We start from the raw sequence: 16,379 nt of genomic DNA on the forward strand, positions 1-16,379 counted from the left end.
AGATGTTAGTGCTTTTCCTCTCTTCTCAAATTTTCCTTTACCTGTGAACATGCTGCATCCTCGCAGTAGAATGTATGGACTGCTTAATGAGACCTTTGCTAGCCCCCTACAAGAAATCACAGGATCTTAACATTTGCTGAATTGAACTGAATTAGAGTGCAAGGGTGTGTCTATAAAGTATAAAGATACAACTTCTTTTATTGCCTCTTAATTTCACAACCTTTGTTATTCATCCAGGTCCAACTCAAGTGCCAACTTTTCCATGAAGCCATTCTTGAGTCTCCAATTTGTTAGCATTTTCTCACCCCTCATATTATTTATTTAGCTATTTTTGTACTTGTTTTATCTGCTACTAAGTTGCAAACTTCTCCAAGGAGGGCATTGATTTTTTTTTACTTTGTGTTCTTAGTACCTTTCACACAGTAGGTGAATAATAGATGTTGAATAGAATTGTATAGCATCTTTCTAATGAGGTATACCTTACATTATGAAACAAAATGTTTATTTGCTATTATCTTTTCTGTTAGGTGTGGCTTTCAACTGATGGAGGCAACAGTTTTCTGGTGGTAGGCTATATGTCCCATGATCCCATCAAGCGCACCTACCATTCTTTCTATAGTTCATCTATTGTCTTTCTTTCTATGTCTTCAAGAGTTTATGTTTCAAAGGCAGGTAAGGAATTCAGATCCAGCTGGGGCAGATGTTGTAAGTCAATTATATAATCTATCTGTTAATGATTTGATCCTAAAATCCTCATACCTTACTATCATAATTGTATTCCCTCAATATTTTTATTCATAGCCAAATTATCTGTGCTTTTATTTTCACATGGGCCTCAGGTTCAGTACTATATCTAATTCAAGTTCTGCTTTTAATTTTTATTGTTCTTAATGGTAATTGTCCTCCACTGGTGTTCTCTGCTGATATTTTATCAGAGCATAGAGGTGAAACTGAGGTAAGTTCAACAATCTGAAGAGGACTAGAATTCAGTTGTTGACTAATGTTCAATTTTGTGTGCCTCATTTTAGTAAGGACATTGACAAATAGTAGCACATTTGGGGAAGGTGACCATGATATTAGAATACTGTACATCATGTCATAGATCATGAAGGAATTAAGGTTGTTTGTCTTAGAGGGAAAGAAGATGTAAGGAGAACATGATAGCTGCTTTTGATTATTTGCAGAAATGTCATGTGGAAAACTTGTTCTTAAATTAGTCAGGTTCTTAGATGTGTTCTTCATGACTCCATATGGCATAACTAGGAGCACTGGGTGGAAGTTATAGATAGATATATTTAGATTGATTTGAAGAATAATCTTCAAAGCAATTGCAACTCTCTGAAAGTAAAATTGGCTGCTTTGAGAAATAATGGGGTCCCCTTTAACAGAGGTCTTTACAATTTGTCAGGTATACCAGATGTGATAGAGCAGACTTGTTTCAATATGGACTAGACAACACCCTCTCTGAGGTTTCTTTTAACACATGTTCTGTGATTGATTTAGAACATGAACAAGGCCTTTCAAGATTTAGTCCTCCACCCCTCGCCCCATGTGGTAAATGACTAGCTAGAGAATCAATGGAGCCCCAGGACCATTATGAAGTTTCTTGTCTCAGAATTAATTGCATGCTCAGATTGTGCCTGGATCTATTTCTTGACCAGGTAACTAAAAATTCAAGCCTCTTCATAAGTAATATCCTAGCTGGAAACCGCTGTAGTGGATTCTATTGACATCGTTCAATACGAACTTGATAGCATCCAATTTACTTGGTAGCCTACCCGTTCTTGGGATTTGTGGATCTTGAGGTTTGAGAGGCAGTTGATCTTGATGACCTTTCCTGTACTGGCTCAGTCTTTAACCTCTAGTCCCCCCCTTTTCCCTATCCCATAGTTTAACACTCTGAAACACTCTCTGTCCTACTATCTCCATTCAGTATTTTCAGATCAAAGTGGGAATAAAAATGTTTGGAATAATCTCAGAGAAGAATACTACTGACACGCTCACCTGTGCTTGTACTGTGGTCAGAGTGGACCTAGCTCAAGGGAAAGCCTATCAAAGAATGGGAAACTTATAGGGACTACTATTGAAAGGGATGTCCCTCCCCACCTCCCAGTTCTGTCTTAAAACAAGCCAGGTGTCCTCTTTTCTGCACAGGACCACGATGTCAGTCTTGAAAGACCATTAGTGAATGTCCATTAGCTCCCCAAATGAAAAAATAATGAAAACAACAAAAGGAAGTGACTTGATTTGGGAGACAATCAATAGATAGTAACTTTCAATGTAACCGGATTTCAGATTACTCTTGGATTATTTGCTTTGTAAGACTGAAAGTGCCATATAAATATTGGTGGTGTTATATTTATTTCATTCTTGTCTCTTGGATAAAGTGCAGAGAGAAACAATCCTTTGATAGGTCACTAATCTATTATTTTTTCACTGTTTTAAACTATTTCACAATTAGATTAAAATACTTGCTCTTTGTAGTTGAATAAGGTATTAGAATATTAGCTCGCATTCTGTACACATACTGAAAGAACCCTTGATATATAACTCCGGTGGCAGACAAGAAGAAAAGGATGAAACGTACTTCATCCTGTGCCAACATGACTGAAATTTCCTCTGCTAGGTTTTAAATCAGTTTGGAGATGAGTATTTGGTATGGCTACACCTATTAGAAATGTTATTTGATGTAAGGTATGTCTGCTTGATCGTGGGCAGAATTTTTATCCGTAATAATATTCAAGTTCTAGTACAGTTTATTGAATTGTCAAAGATATTTGAGGTCTTTTTTCTTGTAATTTAAGGATTTGTCATTTGTCACTCCATGAAAAATAGTGAGTTTCTGACCATCAGGGCTTGTCTGACAAGGTGCTAATTTTTTTGCAACCTGCAATGAGGTACTGATAAGAAGGAAGTGCTCACATCCTGCAAAATATTTATAACAGTTTTGCGGTACTGAAGAATTGGAAACAAAGTAGATGCCCATTGAGGTACCAATAGCTGAACAAATTATACTATATGAATATAAGGGATTATTACTGTGTTGGAAAAATGACAAACATGAATATAGAGAAGTGTGGAAAGAGTTTCATTAAATGATATAAAGTGAAGTAAGGGGATTCAAGAAAACAATATACCCAATGACTACATTGTCAATTGAAAGAAAAATAACCACAAAAGAATTGAAAATGAATGGTTCACAATTACGAAGAACAAGCATGACCTTAAAGAAGAGACCTAAGGAAACACCTTCCTTCACTCTATAGAGGTTGGAAGCATATGAGCGTATAGCATTTCATATATTTTCATGCTTTTTGAGTGTTAAGTGGTTTGGCTGATTTTTCTCTCTTCATTTCTTTTTCTTTATTTTTTCTTTAAAAATATTCTTTGTTTCATGGTATAGCTCACTGGGACAGGGAGGAGATAGGAGCTAGGAGAAATTCTGGTGATGTAAAAGCAAGTGCTATCAATAATAACTTAGTTTTTAAAAAATCTTCATGTTTCAGTCATTTCTTGTGTGTTTTTTGGAGATATGCTATTATGCTCTATGATTCATCTTCCTCTTTTTTAGGAAGAAATTTTTTTATAGCTTCCTCTGGGTGACAAGTCCTGTATTGTGTGAATATTACATAGGTTGTTTGATTATATTTTCCATAGATGTTTGATAGCTTTCTCAAGTCAATTCTGTCATATTGGTGTTTGTCTCCTGTCTTCACTTGCAGTTCCTTGGCAGCTCTACCTTTCTTCTCAGTCAAAGTTATATACTCTTCCACTACATTTGGTTAAATATACTCATTTGATTCATAAATTTGGTGCAAATGATAGCACAAAATAACTAGTCCTGAGTTCCCAGATCCTTGTGAGCCATATGTATCTCCTCTGGGAACCCAAGACCAAGGATGTCTGAGAGTGTAACACCGAGGATTTAAAATGTAGATCTATTGAACTGTCTACTTGACTTCCCAACTACTGTATCAAAGTTTTTGCATCTTAAAAAAGTGAGGGATATTTTACTTGTGGGCAGATAGCCAGTAGAAGATTTAATTGACATCAAGCCTCATTATCCCATTTACAGTTAGAAATTTTGACTTTGAATTGGGATATAACTAACAAATTCAAATACTGTGTGTATGGACAGATTCATGGATCTATATCCTGACAAGGGCTAAGTTGGTAGCAGCATTAGCTCACAATGAGTACAGCAGACATTATTTGCCGGGGAATACTAATAGAGATGGAAATGATTGGTCCTGTATGTGATAGAACACCAAAACTATGATGACAATGACACAAGGAGTAAAAGATATCCTAGATACTCAAAGAACTGGACCAGAGTCAAGTGAGATTTTCTGAGATCTTGGGATTTTCTGCATTATACCATTACTGTAAGTGAATTTTAATTCACTTAAATGCTACCTTTTGTTTCTTGAATGTGTTAGAGTTTACAGTGTAGTTTGTTTAGTTTTTCTTTTTTCCTTATAGTCTAGTTGCAGATTTTTTTGATTGGTATTTCCATTTCCCCTATATTTAGAAGTTCTGGGCAGTCTTTTTGTATTATTTCTTGCCTTATAGTTTTCAGGTTTCCCAACTTGTCATGTTTTTCTGAGAGACCTATCCTTAAGTTTTCTCTTTTTCTTCAAGACAAATGTGTTCCTTTGCCATTATTACGTTCGTCCTTCATTTCAGTATATTTATGTTCTCAACCTGCTTTTGTTTTTCCCTCTTGACTTCTTTGGAGAGACTACCATGTTCTGCTTTATTTCTGATACACAGGCCATACATTCTGCCACTCCTTTTCTTTTAACTTATTCTCTCATTTTTATTTCCACTTGAATCATTCTGGAACATCTTTTACAATTCCATAATCTCCTGGAAATCCACAGGATTCTTTGTCTCATCAAGTTTTGGTTTAATTTCCTTTGTCTTGAAATATTAATTTAGAGTGTTTTGTAATGTCTGGTATATTTTTGTGCTTATCCCAATCCCCCTCCCCCAACCCCACCCCCTGATCCAACTTTAGATCTTCCCTGTGGATTTATCAGCTTATGTGCTGTATTTTTAACTGAATTTTCTTCTTCTAGAGAGTTTTCATGTTTTCCACTTTTTATCTTATATTCCCCTTTATAGATCATTTTTTAACTTTTTACTCTTTGTTAGTGAATTTGCTCTTGGGACTGGACAACAGGGGTATCTCAACTTTCTTCTACATTGCAGAATTAGTTTCTGGAGAAATGGGAATGTCCTCAGTTGGATCCTAATTACCTTTCAGGCCAAGAACAGTCCCAAATGCCTGGAGTAGTGTGTACATAATTCTGCAACAAGTATGAAGCATGATGGGGGAAGAGTATTGAGAGTAGACATTATAGATTATCATTCTCTAGTGATTTATGAGGCCTTGTTTGATTTCTTTCCTTTTTTCCCTTCCTCCTTCCCTCCCTTTTCTCCTTCTTTCCTTCCTTCTTTCCTTCCTTCCTTCCTTCCTTCCTACCTTTTTTTCTTTCTTCCTTTCTCTCGGGGGGAATTCACATGAAATTATTCCACTTTTGGTATATAATATTTCTTTTTTGAGACATTGTAAATAGAAGAAAATGTTTAATTTTGCACCTTCTTGATCACCTGGTCAGGAATCCTTATCCATTTAACTTTTCCATATTTTTCCTCTCCCTGGTTTAGGTACCAAAATTATATGTGTTTCATAGAAAGAATTTGGTAGGACTCCTTTTTTTAACCTAGTTTTTCAAATATGGTATTGGGATTAATTATTCCTTAAATGTTTGCTAGAATTCATTTATAAGTTTATATAGTCCTGGGAATTTTTTTCTTATGGAGCTCACTGATGGTTTGTTCAATTCCCTTTTTGAAGATAGGATTATCAAAGTATAGTATTTCCTCTTCTGTTAATCTGGGCAATTTAGGTCTTTTTAAATATTCATCTATTTCACTTAGATTATCAGTTTTACTGGCATTTAATTGGACAAAAATATCCTGATAACTGCTTTAATTTCATCTTCATTGGTGATACATTTGCCCTTCTCATTTTTGATTCTGGTAATTTAATTTTCTTTTTTTAAAGCAAAATAACCAGTGTTTTATTTATTTTATTGTTTCTCTCATAAAACCAGCTCCTAGTTTATTAGTTTAGTGGTTTTTTACTTTCAGTTTTATTAATCTCTCCTTTGATTTTCAAGATTTCCATTTTGGTGTTTAATTGGAGATTTCCAATTCATTCTTTTCTAGTTTCTTTTTTAGTGGCATACCCAATTCATTGATCTACTCTTTTGCTCATTTATTGCTGTATGAGTTTAGATATATAACATTTTCCTCAAGGACAACTTTAGCTGCATCCCCCTAATTTTGATATGTGGCCCCATTTTTGTAATTCTCATTAATGAAATTATTAGTTGTTTCTGTTATTTAGTCCTTTAGGAATAGACAATTTCATTTCCAATGAATTTTTAATCTATGCTTCCACAGCCCTTTACTGAATGTAATTTTTATTGTATATGGTCTGAAAAGGATGCCTTTAATAAGCCTACTTTTCTGCATTTGGTTGTGATGTTTTTATGCCTTAATATATGGTTAATTGGGGCAGCTAGGTGGCACAATGAGTAGAGCACTGGCCCTGGAGGGAGGAGGACCTGAGTTCAAATCTGGCCTCAGACACTTGACACACTTACTAGCTGTGTGACCTTGGGCAAGTCACTTAACCCCAATTGCCCTTCCTTTCCCCCTTGCAAAAAAAAAAACAAAACCTTAATACATGGTTAATTTTTGTGAAGGTGCCGTATACAGCTAAGAAAAAGTTATGCTTCTTTCTATTTCCATTCAATTTTCTCCAGAAGCTTATCATATCTAACTTTTCTTCAATTCTATTCTTTTCCTTAGCTTTTTTCATATTTATTTTTGTGGTTAGATTCATCTAGTTCTGAGAGGGTAAAGTTGAGGTCTCCCACTAGTATAGTTTTATTGTCTATTTCCTCCTATAATTTTTCCTTTAAGAATTTCTATGCTATGACATTTGGTCACATACAGGTTAAATACTCATATTACTTCATTATTGAAGATGACTTTCAGCAAGATGTAGTTTCCCTGCTTATCTCTTGATTAAGTCTGTTTTTGCTTTTGTTTTTTCTGAGATCATAGTTTCTATTCTTGCCTTTTTTTTCAGCTGAAGCATAATAGATTCTGCTCCAGTCACTTATTTTAACTCCTGTCTCCTTTGCTTAGAGTGTGTTTCTTGTAAACAAACTATCATTGGATTCTCCTTTGTAATCCATTCTGCTATCTAGTTCAACTTTATCAGTGAGTCCATGTCATTCATATTCATAGTAATGATTACTGATTGCACATTTTCCTCCATTCTATTTTCTTCTGTTTATCCTTCTTTCTCTCTTTTTATCCTTCCCCCACCCCTTTTGTTTTGCTCCTGATCATAGCCTTCCTTTTTCTGCCTTCCCTTTTATCACCATCTCCTTTCTCTTATCTTCTTCCACTCCATCTTCCCTGTAAGGTAAGATATATTTCTATATACCCAATTCAGTCTCTCTGCCTGTATTTCCACACTTTTGGAACCAATTTAGATGAGAGTGAGGTTTGAGTGTTGTCTCCAACACCACCCCCTCCCCTACATTTCCTCCTCCACTATAAAAATTCCTAGTGTGCCTCTTTTATGTGAGATTATTTCCCCCACTCTTTTTTTCCCTTTCCCTTTTTCCCAGGGCATCCCTCTTTCTCACCTATCGAATTTTTTTACATCATCCCAACATAATTGACTCATTCTCACACACTTTGTCTGTGTAGAATCCTTGTGATTGCCCTAATAATGATAAAGTTCTTGGGAGTTACATGTATTATCTTCCCATATAGGAACGTAAACAGTAAACTTACTGAGTCCCTTATGAATTTTTCATGTTTTACTTTTTAATGTTTCTCTTGAGTCTTGCATTTCAAAGTTAAATGTTCTGTTCAGGACTGGTCTTTTCATCAAATATTCTTGAAAGTCCTCTATTTCATAAAATTCCCATCCCCCCCCGAAAGGATTATTCTTAGTTTTTCTGGGTATGTTATTCTTGGTTGTAAACCTAGCTCTTTTACCTTCTGGAATACCATATTCCAAGCCCTCTCATCATTTAATGTGGTAAGTGCCAAATTTTGTGTAATCCCAACTGTAGCTCTTTGGTTTCTTTCTGTCTGCTTGAAGTATTTTCTCTTTGACTTGGGAGCTCTTCAATTTTGCTACAATATTCGTGGGAGTTTTCACTTTGTGATCTCTTTCAGGAAATCATTGGTGGATTCTTTAAATTTCTATTTTACCTTCTTGTGCTAGGTTATTTGGGGACAGTTTGCCTCTGTAATTTCTAAAATATGATGTGTAGGCTCTTTCTTTCATCATGTCTTTCAGGCAATCCAATAATTCTCAATTTTTTTTTTCGCGGTCTGTTTTGAAGCTCTGTGTTTTTTTCTGATGAGGCATTTCATATTTTTCATATTTTCTCCTATTTTTTCATTCTTTTGTCTTTGTTTTATTGTCCTTGATATCTCATGGAGTCATTAGCTTTCACTTGCCCAATTCTAATTTGTAAGTAATTGTTTTCTTCAGTGAGCTTTTGTGCCCTTTTTCCATTTGGCCAATTCTGATTTTTAAGGTGTTATTTTCATTTGTGAAATTTTGTATCTCTTTTTCCATTTGGCCAATTCTGTTTTTTAAGGTGTTATTTTCTTCAGTATTTTTTTTGCCTCTTTTGCCATGGTATTAATTGTTTTTTCATAGCTTTCTTCCCTTGCTTTTATTTCTTTACTGATTTTTCCTTTACCACCCTTATTTAATTTTGGAAATAATTTTTTAGTTCTTCCAGAAATTGGACTTGTTTCCAATTCATATTTTTCTTTAAGGCTTTGCTTGTAGCTATTTTGTCATCATTGTCTTTTTCTGAGTTTATGTCTTGCTCTTCTCTGTTACCACAGTAGATTTTTATGGTCAGGTTCTTTTTCAGTAGTTTGCTCTTTGATCCAGCCTGTTTCTTGACTTTGAACTTGTGTTAAATTTAGGCTCTGTTTCTGGCATGGAGTGGGGTGGGATGGGGTGGGGATTGGGCACCATCTTAAGCTTAAACCTTTTTCACACTGTTGTTTTCAGAGCCAGTTTTGGGGGTTTAGAAGTTTTTGGGGCATCCAAGGTGGTGTAATCTGGGAAGAGGTGTGGTCACTGTTCTCCTGGTCTGTGTTCTGGTTCTTACCTCAGAAAGGCTCCTGATCCTTAGTTACTGCAATTGATACTGCTCTTCAAGGCCCCTGCTTCATTGGGACTGGAGATAATAATGCTACTCAGGGCCCCTCCTCCATAGATCATTCTATTTTGCAGAGTCCCTGAACCTTTTGATCAGCCACAGTTGGACACACTGTAACTTGACTCTAACATAGTGGTGTCATTTTGGGCCTCTTTGAGAATGAAAGGACAACGACCAATTCTTCAGGGTCCCTGAACCCTTTAACCTATAGCAATAGTGCCCCTCAGAGCTCCTGCTCTGTCATTACCCAAAGTGCTCCTTTGCTTATTTGCCCATGAACCTAGAAGTGGGTATAGGCAGTGGAGTTATGAAATAGTCCTGCACTCTGTGCTACCAGAGAGAATACCTATAATCTCTTTTGGACTAGTTGCTAGGTCCCTTTACCTTCTCTGACTTGAAAGCTCCTAAAGGTGCTACTACTTCTGTTGTCAATACCAAGTCCTACCACTGGTATCATATGAACATTGGCTTCTGACCAACCTCCACTCCTGTGTTGTGGATCTCTCCTTTCAACCTCCTAACTTTCTTGGGATGGAAAAATGTCTCTCTCTGACCTTTTGCTTCAGAATGAAATTTGAGGCATTATTTTAAAGTTTTTTGGCAGGGAATGTTGGGTGAGCTCAGCTGAGTGCTTCTATTCCACCATCTTGGCTCTACTTTTCCATTTAATGTTGACATAGCCATTTTAATGCTGGACGTGGAGTCAGGAAGACTTAAGTTCAAATATTGCCTCCAAAACATTACTAGATTATGACCCTGAGCAAGTTACTCAGCCTTTCTTAGACTCAGTTTCCTTATTTCTTGTGGAGATTAAATAATAAAAGTAAAACAATTTGCAAAACTTAAAACACTATATAAATGGTACCTATTATGATGAAGATGTTTTGGCATGTGACTTATGTATTTAGTTATTATATATAAATACCATATGCACTGTCATGTATTGCATAGGATTTATATTCTGATACATAAAGTTTTCTTTTATGTGTCCTAATGCATCATGAGGGATCCATGCATTGAGTTATACATGAGTTATGACTTGGGGCTTTAAATTCTCTTAAGTGGTATTAGGGGTCTGCATGTGCCTTGCACCAAACCTGTAATTAACTGTACCAGCTAGGCCCTGTTTAAATATCCACAGATGTTTTGTGCACAGACAGTGCATGCTACATATCAAGAACTCTTAACCTGAAGTCCATGCCTAACCGAAGTGTCAATGGAGAGATTTCAGTGAGTCTATGCACTTTGTTGGTGAAAAAAAAAACACTTCTATTTCTACTAACCTCTAGATGAATTTGTCATTGTATTCAGTTTTGATTTTTTTAAAGGAGCAAGACTTCTTTTTAAAAATATTTCTCTCTTTTGCTTCTATTAGGATTAAGAACTTACACCAGATATGGAAAAGTCAAAGCACCAACTTATGAAATATACTATGACCATGTAGGCATTGGAATTGTAGTTACTCTGGATGAACATACATATAATGGTGTAAAGAAACATCCTCTGTTGTCTACATCAGTACTCACTTCGGTCAGTGATATATATGTTGAAACTGCTCATTCTTTGAAAACAATGGTTAAAATAGCTTTCGGTAGCATAGGATTAGCAGTCGCTTTGTAGCTATATTGATATGCTATTTTCAGAAGCACTAATTTTAACCTAGTATGCCCAATGAGGAATAGCATGGAATGATGGTCTAGCATATCAGTGACAAAGTTAGTACTTGCATTTCAGTCAAAAAGCAAATGATTTCTTGTTTGAGATTAAAAAATATCCTTGAGCCTTCAAGAAAATGGGGGAAAGATGAACCTAATAAAATAAATCAAACTCAATTTAACTTGCTGACATGGTAGGTGAGTGGTGGAACATGTTGACTTTCTCTCCATATATCTCTCTGTCTGTCTCTTATTCTCCCCGTATATATGTGTGCATGTGTGTATACACATATGTGTGTCCATATATATGTATGTATAAAAAAGCAAGGGAAGTCAATAGGCAGAGTTGAGGAAGAAGGGCATTCAAGACCTGGGGGACAACCAAAGAAAATGCCCAGAGACTAAATAGAGATGGAGTGACTTGTTTGTGGAATAGTCAGGAGTTCAGTGTCACAGGATCAAAGAGCACATGATGGGGAGTAAGATGTAAGAAGACTGGAAAAGGAGGTTATAAAGGACTTCAAATGCTAGAGAATTATGTATTTGATCACGGTTGTAATAGGGAGCCATTGGAATGTATTGAGTGGGCCATGGGAGTGACATGGTTGGACTTACATTTTAGACAAATCACTTTAGTGGCTGAATGAGAATGAATTGAATGGAGGATTGACTAGAACTGGATTGAGTGAGAAGAGACTGGAAGCAAGCAGACCCACCAGAGAACCGTTGCAATAGTCTGGTCATGAGGTGATGAAGCCCTATGCCAGAGTGGTAGCATTGTCAAAAGAGGTATATTTGAAAGATGTAGAGGTAAAATTAAAAGGCCTTGGGAACATCTTGTGTTTGGTGGGTGAGAGACAGTTAGAAGTCAAGAATAAATTGTAGGTTGCAAGCCTGACAAACTGGGAGGATGGTGGTATCATCTATGGAGAAGATGAGGAGGAGGGCCACAATTTAGTGGGGAAAATAATGAATTTCATTTTGGACTTTTAAGCTAGTATATGTGCTCTGAGCCCTCTCTTCTGTTATACCTAAGGTGATTGTTATGTTCAAGTTAGATCACCAAACAAAACAATGTAGACTGTAGGTTGGAAAATAAGTTCTACAGATAACAAAGAGAAAAATTCTCTATAGATTTATCAGGCATGGAAGAACATAATTTGTCTCTCCTCTTAAAGTAGTAGAAGGACTCAATGACTTCTTTCCTCCAAACCTCTTACAGACAGAGTAAGATAGTTTAGGGACTAAGTGTAGTCTCAAAGATCCTTTAGACATTAAAGTTGCTTTCATAAGTTGATTTTATGAAATTTGTATGCATTTTTTGCCATATTCACCCAATTGTTTCAGAAAAACAAAGGCATCAGGAAGGGCTGAACAAGTCTCCTTTTTGACAAGTCTATATTAAAAACCTAGAGGTTTGGGGGGAAGGAGAATGGAATATTTTCTTTTTTCCTCAGTTAATCACAGTACATGGGAGGAATCATGAAAACCATACATACATAAAGGTATGTAAGTATATACATTGATAAAACATATTAGAGAGAAAAGAAACAAAAACAAATATTTTTCTGAATTGGTATATAATTAGAACTGTTAATATTTTATATATTAAATAATATTCTGTATTTGTGCATTAAATTATTCAAACCCAAACCAAAAGTATTTAAGTATGACATTTTCTTATTCCCATTCCAGACTGATGAAAATGTGGCATTTAATACTTCACTAGCTCTACAGTATCTCACTCCAACTGACGTCATCTTCTTTGCTTATGCACCCCTGAATAAAAGTCGCCATCATAATATGCGGCTAAGATTTAGCCATATTCATGCTGGAAAAGAATTAAGATCAAGGTATGTTATGATTTGGCCCAGATTATTTAATTTGACCATGAGTTTTCCTTTGTGTTCTGAAGCTGAATGTTAGACCACTGTGGGTTAAATTAAGGCCCTTGAGATCTGTGTGATGAATATGATTTATAGAAGGTAACAGAATCCATCTCAATCTTGGCTCATAAGTGGCCATAGCTATGTGGTCAAGAAGCTAGTGAAGAGATGTGTTTAAATGAAAATAAGCAACAACATAAACTAAATTCGGTAGAATAAATGAGACCATAAGCTTCAGGATCTGAGAGGTAAACTGACAGAAAACCAGGTGGCAATTCTAACATAGTTGATGATAAAAGCAAAATGTAAAAATATATGTGTATATATAGATATATAGATATCTTTACAAGCTAGGATGCTGGAAGAAATGAGGATGAATGTATTATACATGGCCCCCCAAAATCAACTTGACAGGTATAAACTGGAGAGATGGAACTAGACAAATTTTTTTTTGGGAATTCTTCTGGTTTTAGTTAATTGAAAACTCCAACTATTTCTCTTTTTAAAAAATATTTTCTTTCAAATTACATGTAAAAACAATTTTTAACATTCTTTTAAAAAAATTTTGAGTTCCAAATTCTGTCTCTTCCTCCTTCCCTCCCCTCCTTTCTTCTTCAGATGACAAGCAGTTTTATATAGGGTACATACATGCAATAATGCAAAGAATATTTCCATATTGGTCGTATGAAAGAAAACACAGACCCTTCCCCCAAAAAACTCCATGAAAAAAATATGTAGTGAAAAATAGTATGCTTCCATCTGCATTCAGACTCCATCAGTTCTTTGGAGATGGAAAGCATTTTTCATGAGTCCTTAGAAATTGTCTTGGATCATTGTATTGCTGAGAATAGCTAAGTCATTTACAATTCATCATTGTATAATATTGCTGTTACTGTGCACAATGTTCACCTGGTTCTGCTCACTTCACTTCACATCAGTTAATGTAAGTCTTTCCAGGATTTTCTGAAAGCATGTTTCTCATCATTTCTTATAGCACAATAGTATTCCATTACATTCATACACCACAACTTGTTCAGTTTATTCCCCAATTGATGAGCATCCCCTCAATTCCTAATTTTTTTGCCACCACAAAAAGTTGCTACAAATATTTTGTACAAATGGACCCCTTTTCCTTTTTAGGGGATCTCTTTAGGATATAGCTGTAGTGGTGATATTGCTGAGTATGCACAAATTTATAGCCCTTTGGGTATAGTTCCAAATTGCTCTCCAGAATAGTTGGATCAGTACACAATTATGTCAACAATGCATTATTGTCCCAATTTAACTACATCCCTTCGAACGTATATAATTTTCCTTTTTTGTCATATTAGCCAATTTGGTAAGTTTGAGGTGGTACCTCAAAAAATAAAATAATAAATAATAAAAAATTATTTTAATTTGCATTTCTCTAATTAATAATAAATAGTAATTGAGAGCATTTTTTGTATGATTATGTATAGCTTTGATTTTTTCATCTGAAAACTGCCTGCTCAAATCCTTTGACCATTTCTCATTTGGGGAATGAATTGTGTTCTTATAAATTTGACTCAGTTCTCTCCTATCAACCTCCCAAGTTGTCTTGGACTCAAAAAATGTCTTACTTCAAACTCTATTTGTCTATGCTGCTCCAAAATGTATTTGGTTTGATGTATCATTTTAAAGTTGTTTGAAGGGAAATACTGGAAAAGTGTAGCTGGAGTCCTGCCTCTATTCTGCCATCGTTACTCCACTTCTCAGTACATGTATTAATCATTGAAATTAGTTAATTATTTATAGGACCTTTCAGCCTCATGCCTTTATCATGTTTATCTCTTTTAATCGAGTCTAATTCTGCTGTTGCCTTACCTCTTGCAATTCTTGCTTTATAGTCCCTAATTTTAACTTGTATGAATATTTATGGTTCAAATGGTATCTTGTAAACACCATATTGTTGGATTCTGTTTTATATTCCAATCTGCTATGCTCTTCCATTTTATGGGTGAATTCATCACATTTGCATTCATTCTTATGATAATTGTCTTTTCTCTCCATCTTATTGTCTTATTCTCTCTTCTCCATCTCCCATCTTTACAAGTGACAGGATGGTGAAAGAAAAGTATAGTCAGCATTAATGCTCTATGCTTGATACAATCCTCTCCTGCAGCCCTGATCCTTTACTCTTATACTCACTCAGACCCCAATCACAGGTTCTTATCCTTATTTTCTTTTCTTTTACACCTTTCTGCAGAATCATGCTTCTGAAGTTAAATGTGCTTTGTTTGTTATTAATTCCTCCTTGAATTCACTCCCCTTTTCAATCAACACTCTCCTCTCCTTTTCCTTCTATTTTTTTGATGAGTTAAATATAATTCTATGCAAAACTCTGTCTGTGTCTCTCTGTCTCTGTCTGTCTGTCTGTCTGTCTCTATTCTACCCCCCTTTGATTGGTTCATATGAAAGTGAGATCCAAGTGATCCCTGCTCCCTTCACCATTTCTTCCTTCACTGTATTGCTTTCTGTTCAAGTGTAAAACTATTTCCTGTTTATTTAGCTCCTTCTCTGATCCTCGATTACATTAGGGCTCAGGACACTTGCATCAACTCTCACTATTCCAATGTAACTACCTCACCCTTGAATTTTCCCTTCTGTTTGCTCACATATTTAGTGGTTTATGTTTCTCCTGACTCTTGTGTTTACATTTCATTATTTCAAGGGGACTCTGTTTTTAAAATATATTTTAATTAATCTTTTATTTTTCTATCACCTAATTTTTTTACCTCCACCCCTTCCCACCAAAGAGCCATCCCATATATGATAAAGACATTTTTTTAAAGAAGAAGAGGAAGAGAAAAAACTAAATCCTCATTTTCCCTGGCTGCTCTGTGGCTCCAACCTGATATTTTCTTTTCTCTAGTTTTTTTGGGACCCTCCTCTCTCTTGGTTTTCTTCCTACCTATCTGACCACTCCTCTGTCTCTTTTGCTGGATCCTCCTCTAGATCATGCCCTCAAACCTTAGGTGTCCCTTCCTCAGGGTTCTGTCCTGGGCCCTTTTCTCTCTATATACTACTTCACTTGGTGATCTCATCAGCACCCATGGATTTATTTACCATCTCTATGCTGATGACTCTCAAATCTACCTTTCCTGCCACAGGCTCTCTCCTGACTTCCAATCTTGCATCTCTAACTTCATTTCAGACATCTTGAACTGGATGTCCTGTAGACATCTTAAATTCAATATGTCCAAAACAGAGCTCATTATCTTTCCCTGCTAAACTGTCTGCCTTGCCTACCTTCCCTATTACTGTACAGGGCAACAACATCTTCCCAGTCCCTCAGGCTCATAAACTAAGAGTCATCCTGGATTTCTCACTATTTCTCACCCTCCCATATCCAAGCTATTGCCAGGGCCTTCAAATTTTACCTTTGCAACATCTCTTGAATGTACCTCCTTCTATCCTCTGATACCACTAAAACTTTATCACCTCATGCCTAGATTATTTGAATAGCCTGCTGTGGGTCTGCCTTTCTCAAATCTCTTCCCACTCCAATCCATTCTCCATTCAGCCATTAA

At 35.8% G+C, this 16,379-nt stretch overlaps 1 protein-coding gene across 1 annotated transcript in view; it reads left to right on the forward strand.

The window, feature by feature from the left end:
- CATSPERB (cation channel sperm associated auxiliary subunit beta) overlaps positions 1–16,379 on the forward strand; it is a 137,041-nt gene that overhangs the window by 59,707 nt on the left and 60,955 nt on the right. Inside the window, exons 16-18 of the mRNA XM_036736737.1 lie at positions 528–672; positions 10,663–10,817; positions 12,638–12,795. Coding sequence (XP_036592632.1) covers positions 528–672; positions 10,663–10,817; positions 12,638–12,795 — 458 coding nt within the window. The remainder of the gene's footprint in view (positions 1–527; positions 673–10,662; positions 10,818–12,637; positions 12,796–16,379) is intronic.

The sequence above is a fragment of the Trichosurus vulpecula genome, chromosome 8 (assembly GCF_011100635.1).
Source record: "Trichosurus vulpecula isolate mTriVul1 chromosome 8, mTriVul1.pri, whole genome shotgun sequence".
NCBI lineage: Eukaryota > Metazoa > Chordata > Mammalia > Diprotodontia > Phalangeridae > Trichosurus > Trichosurus vulpecula.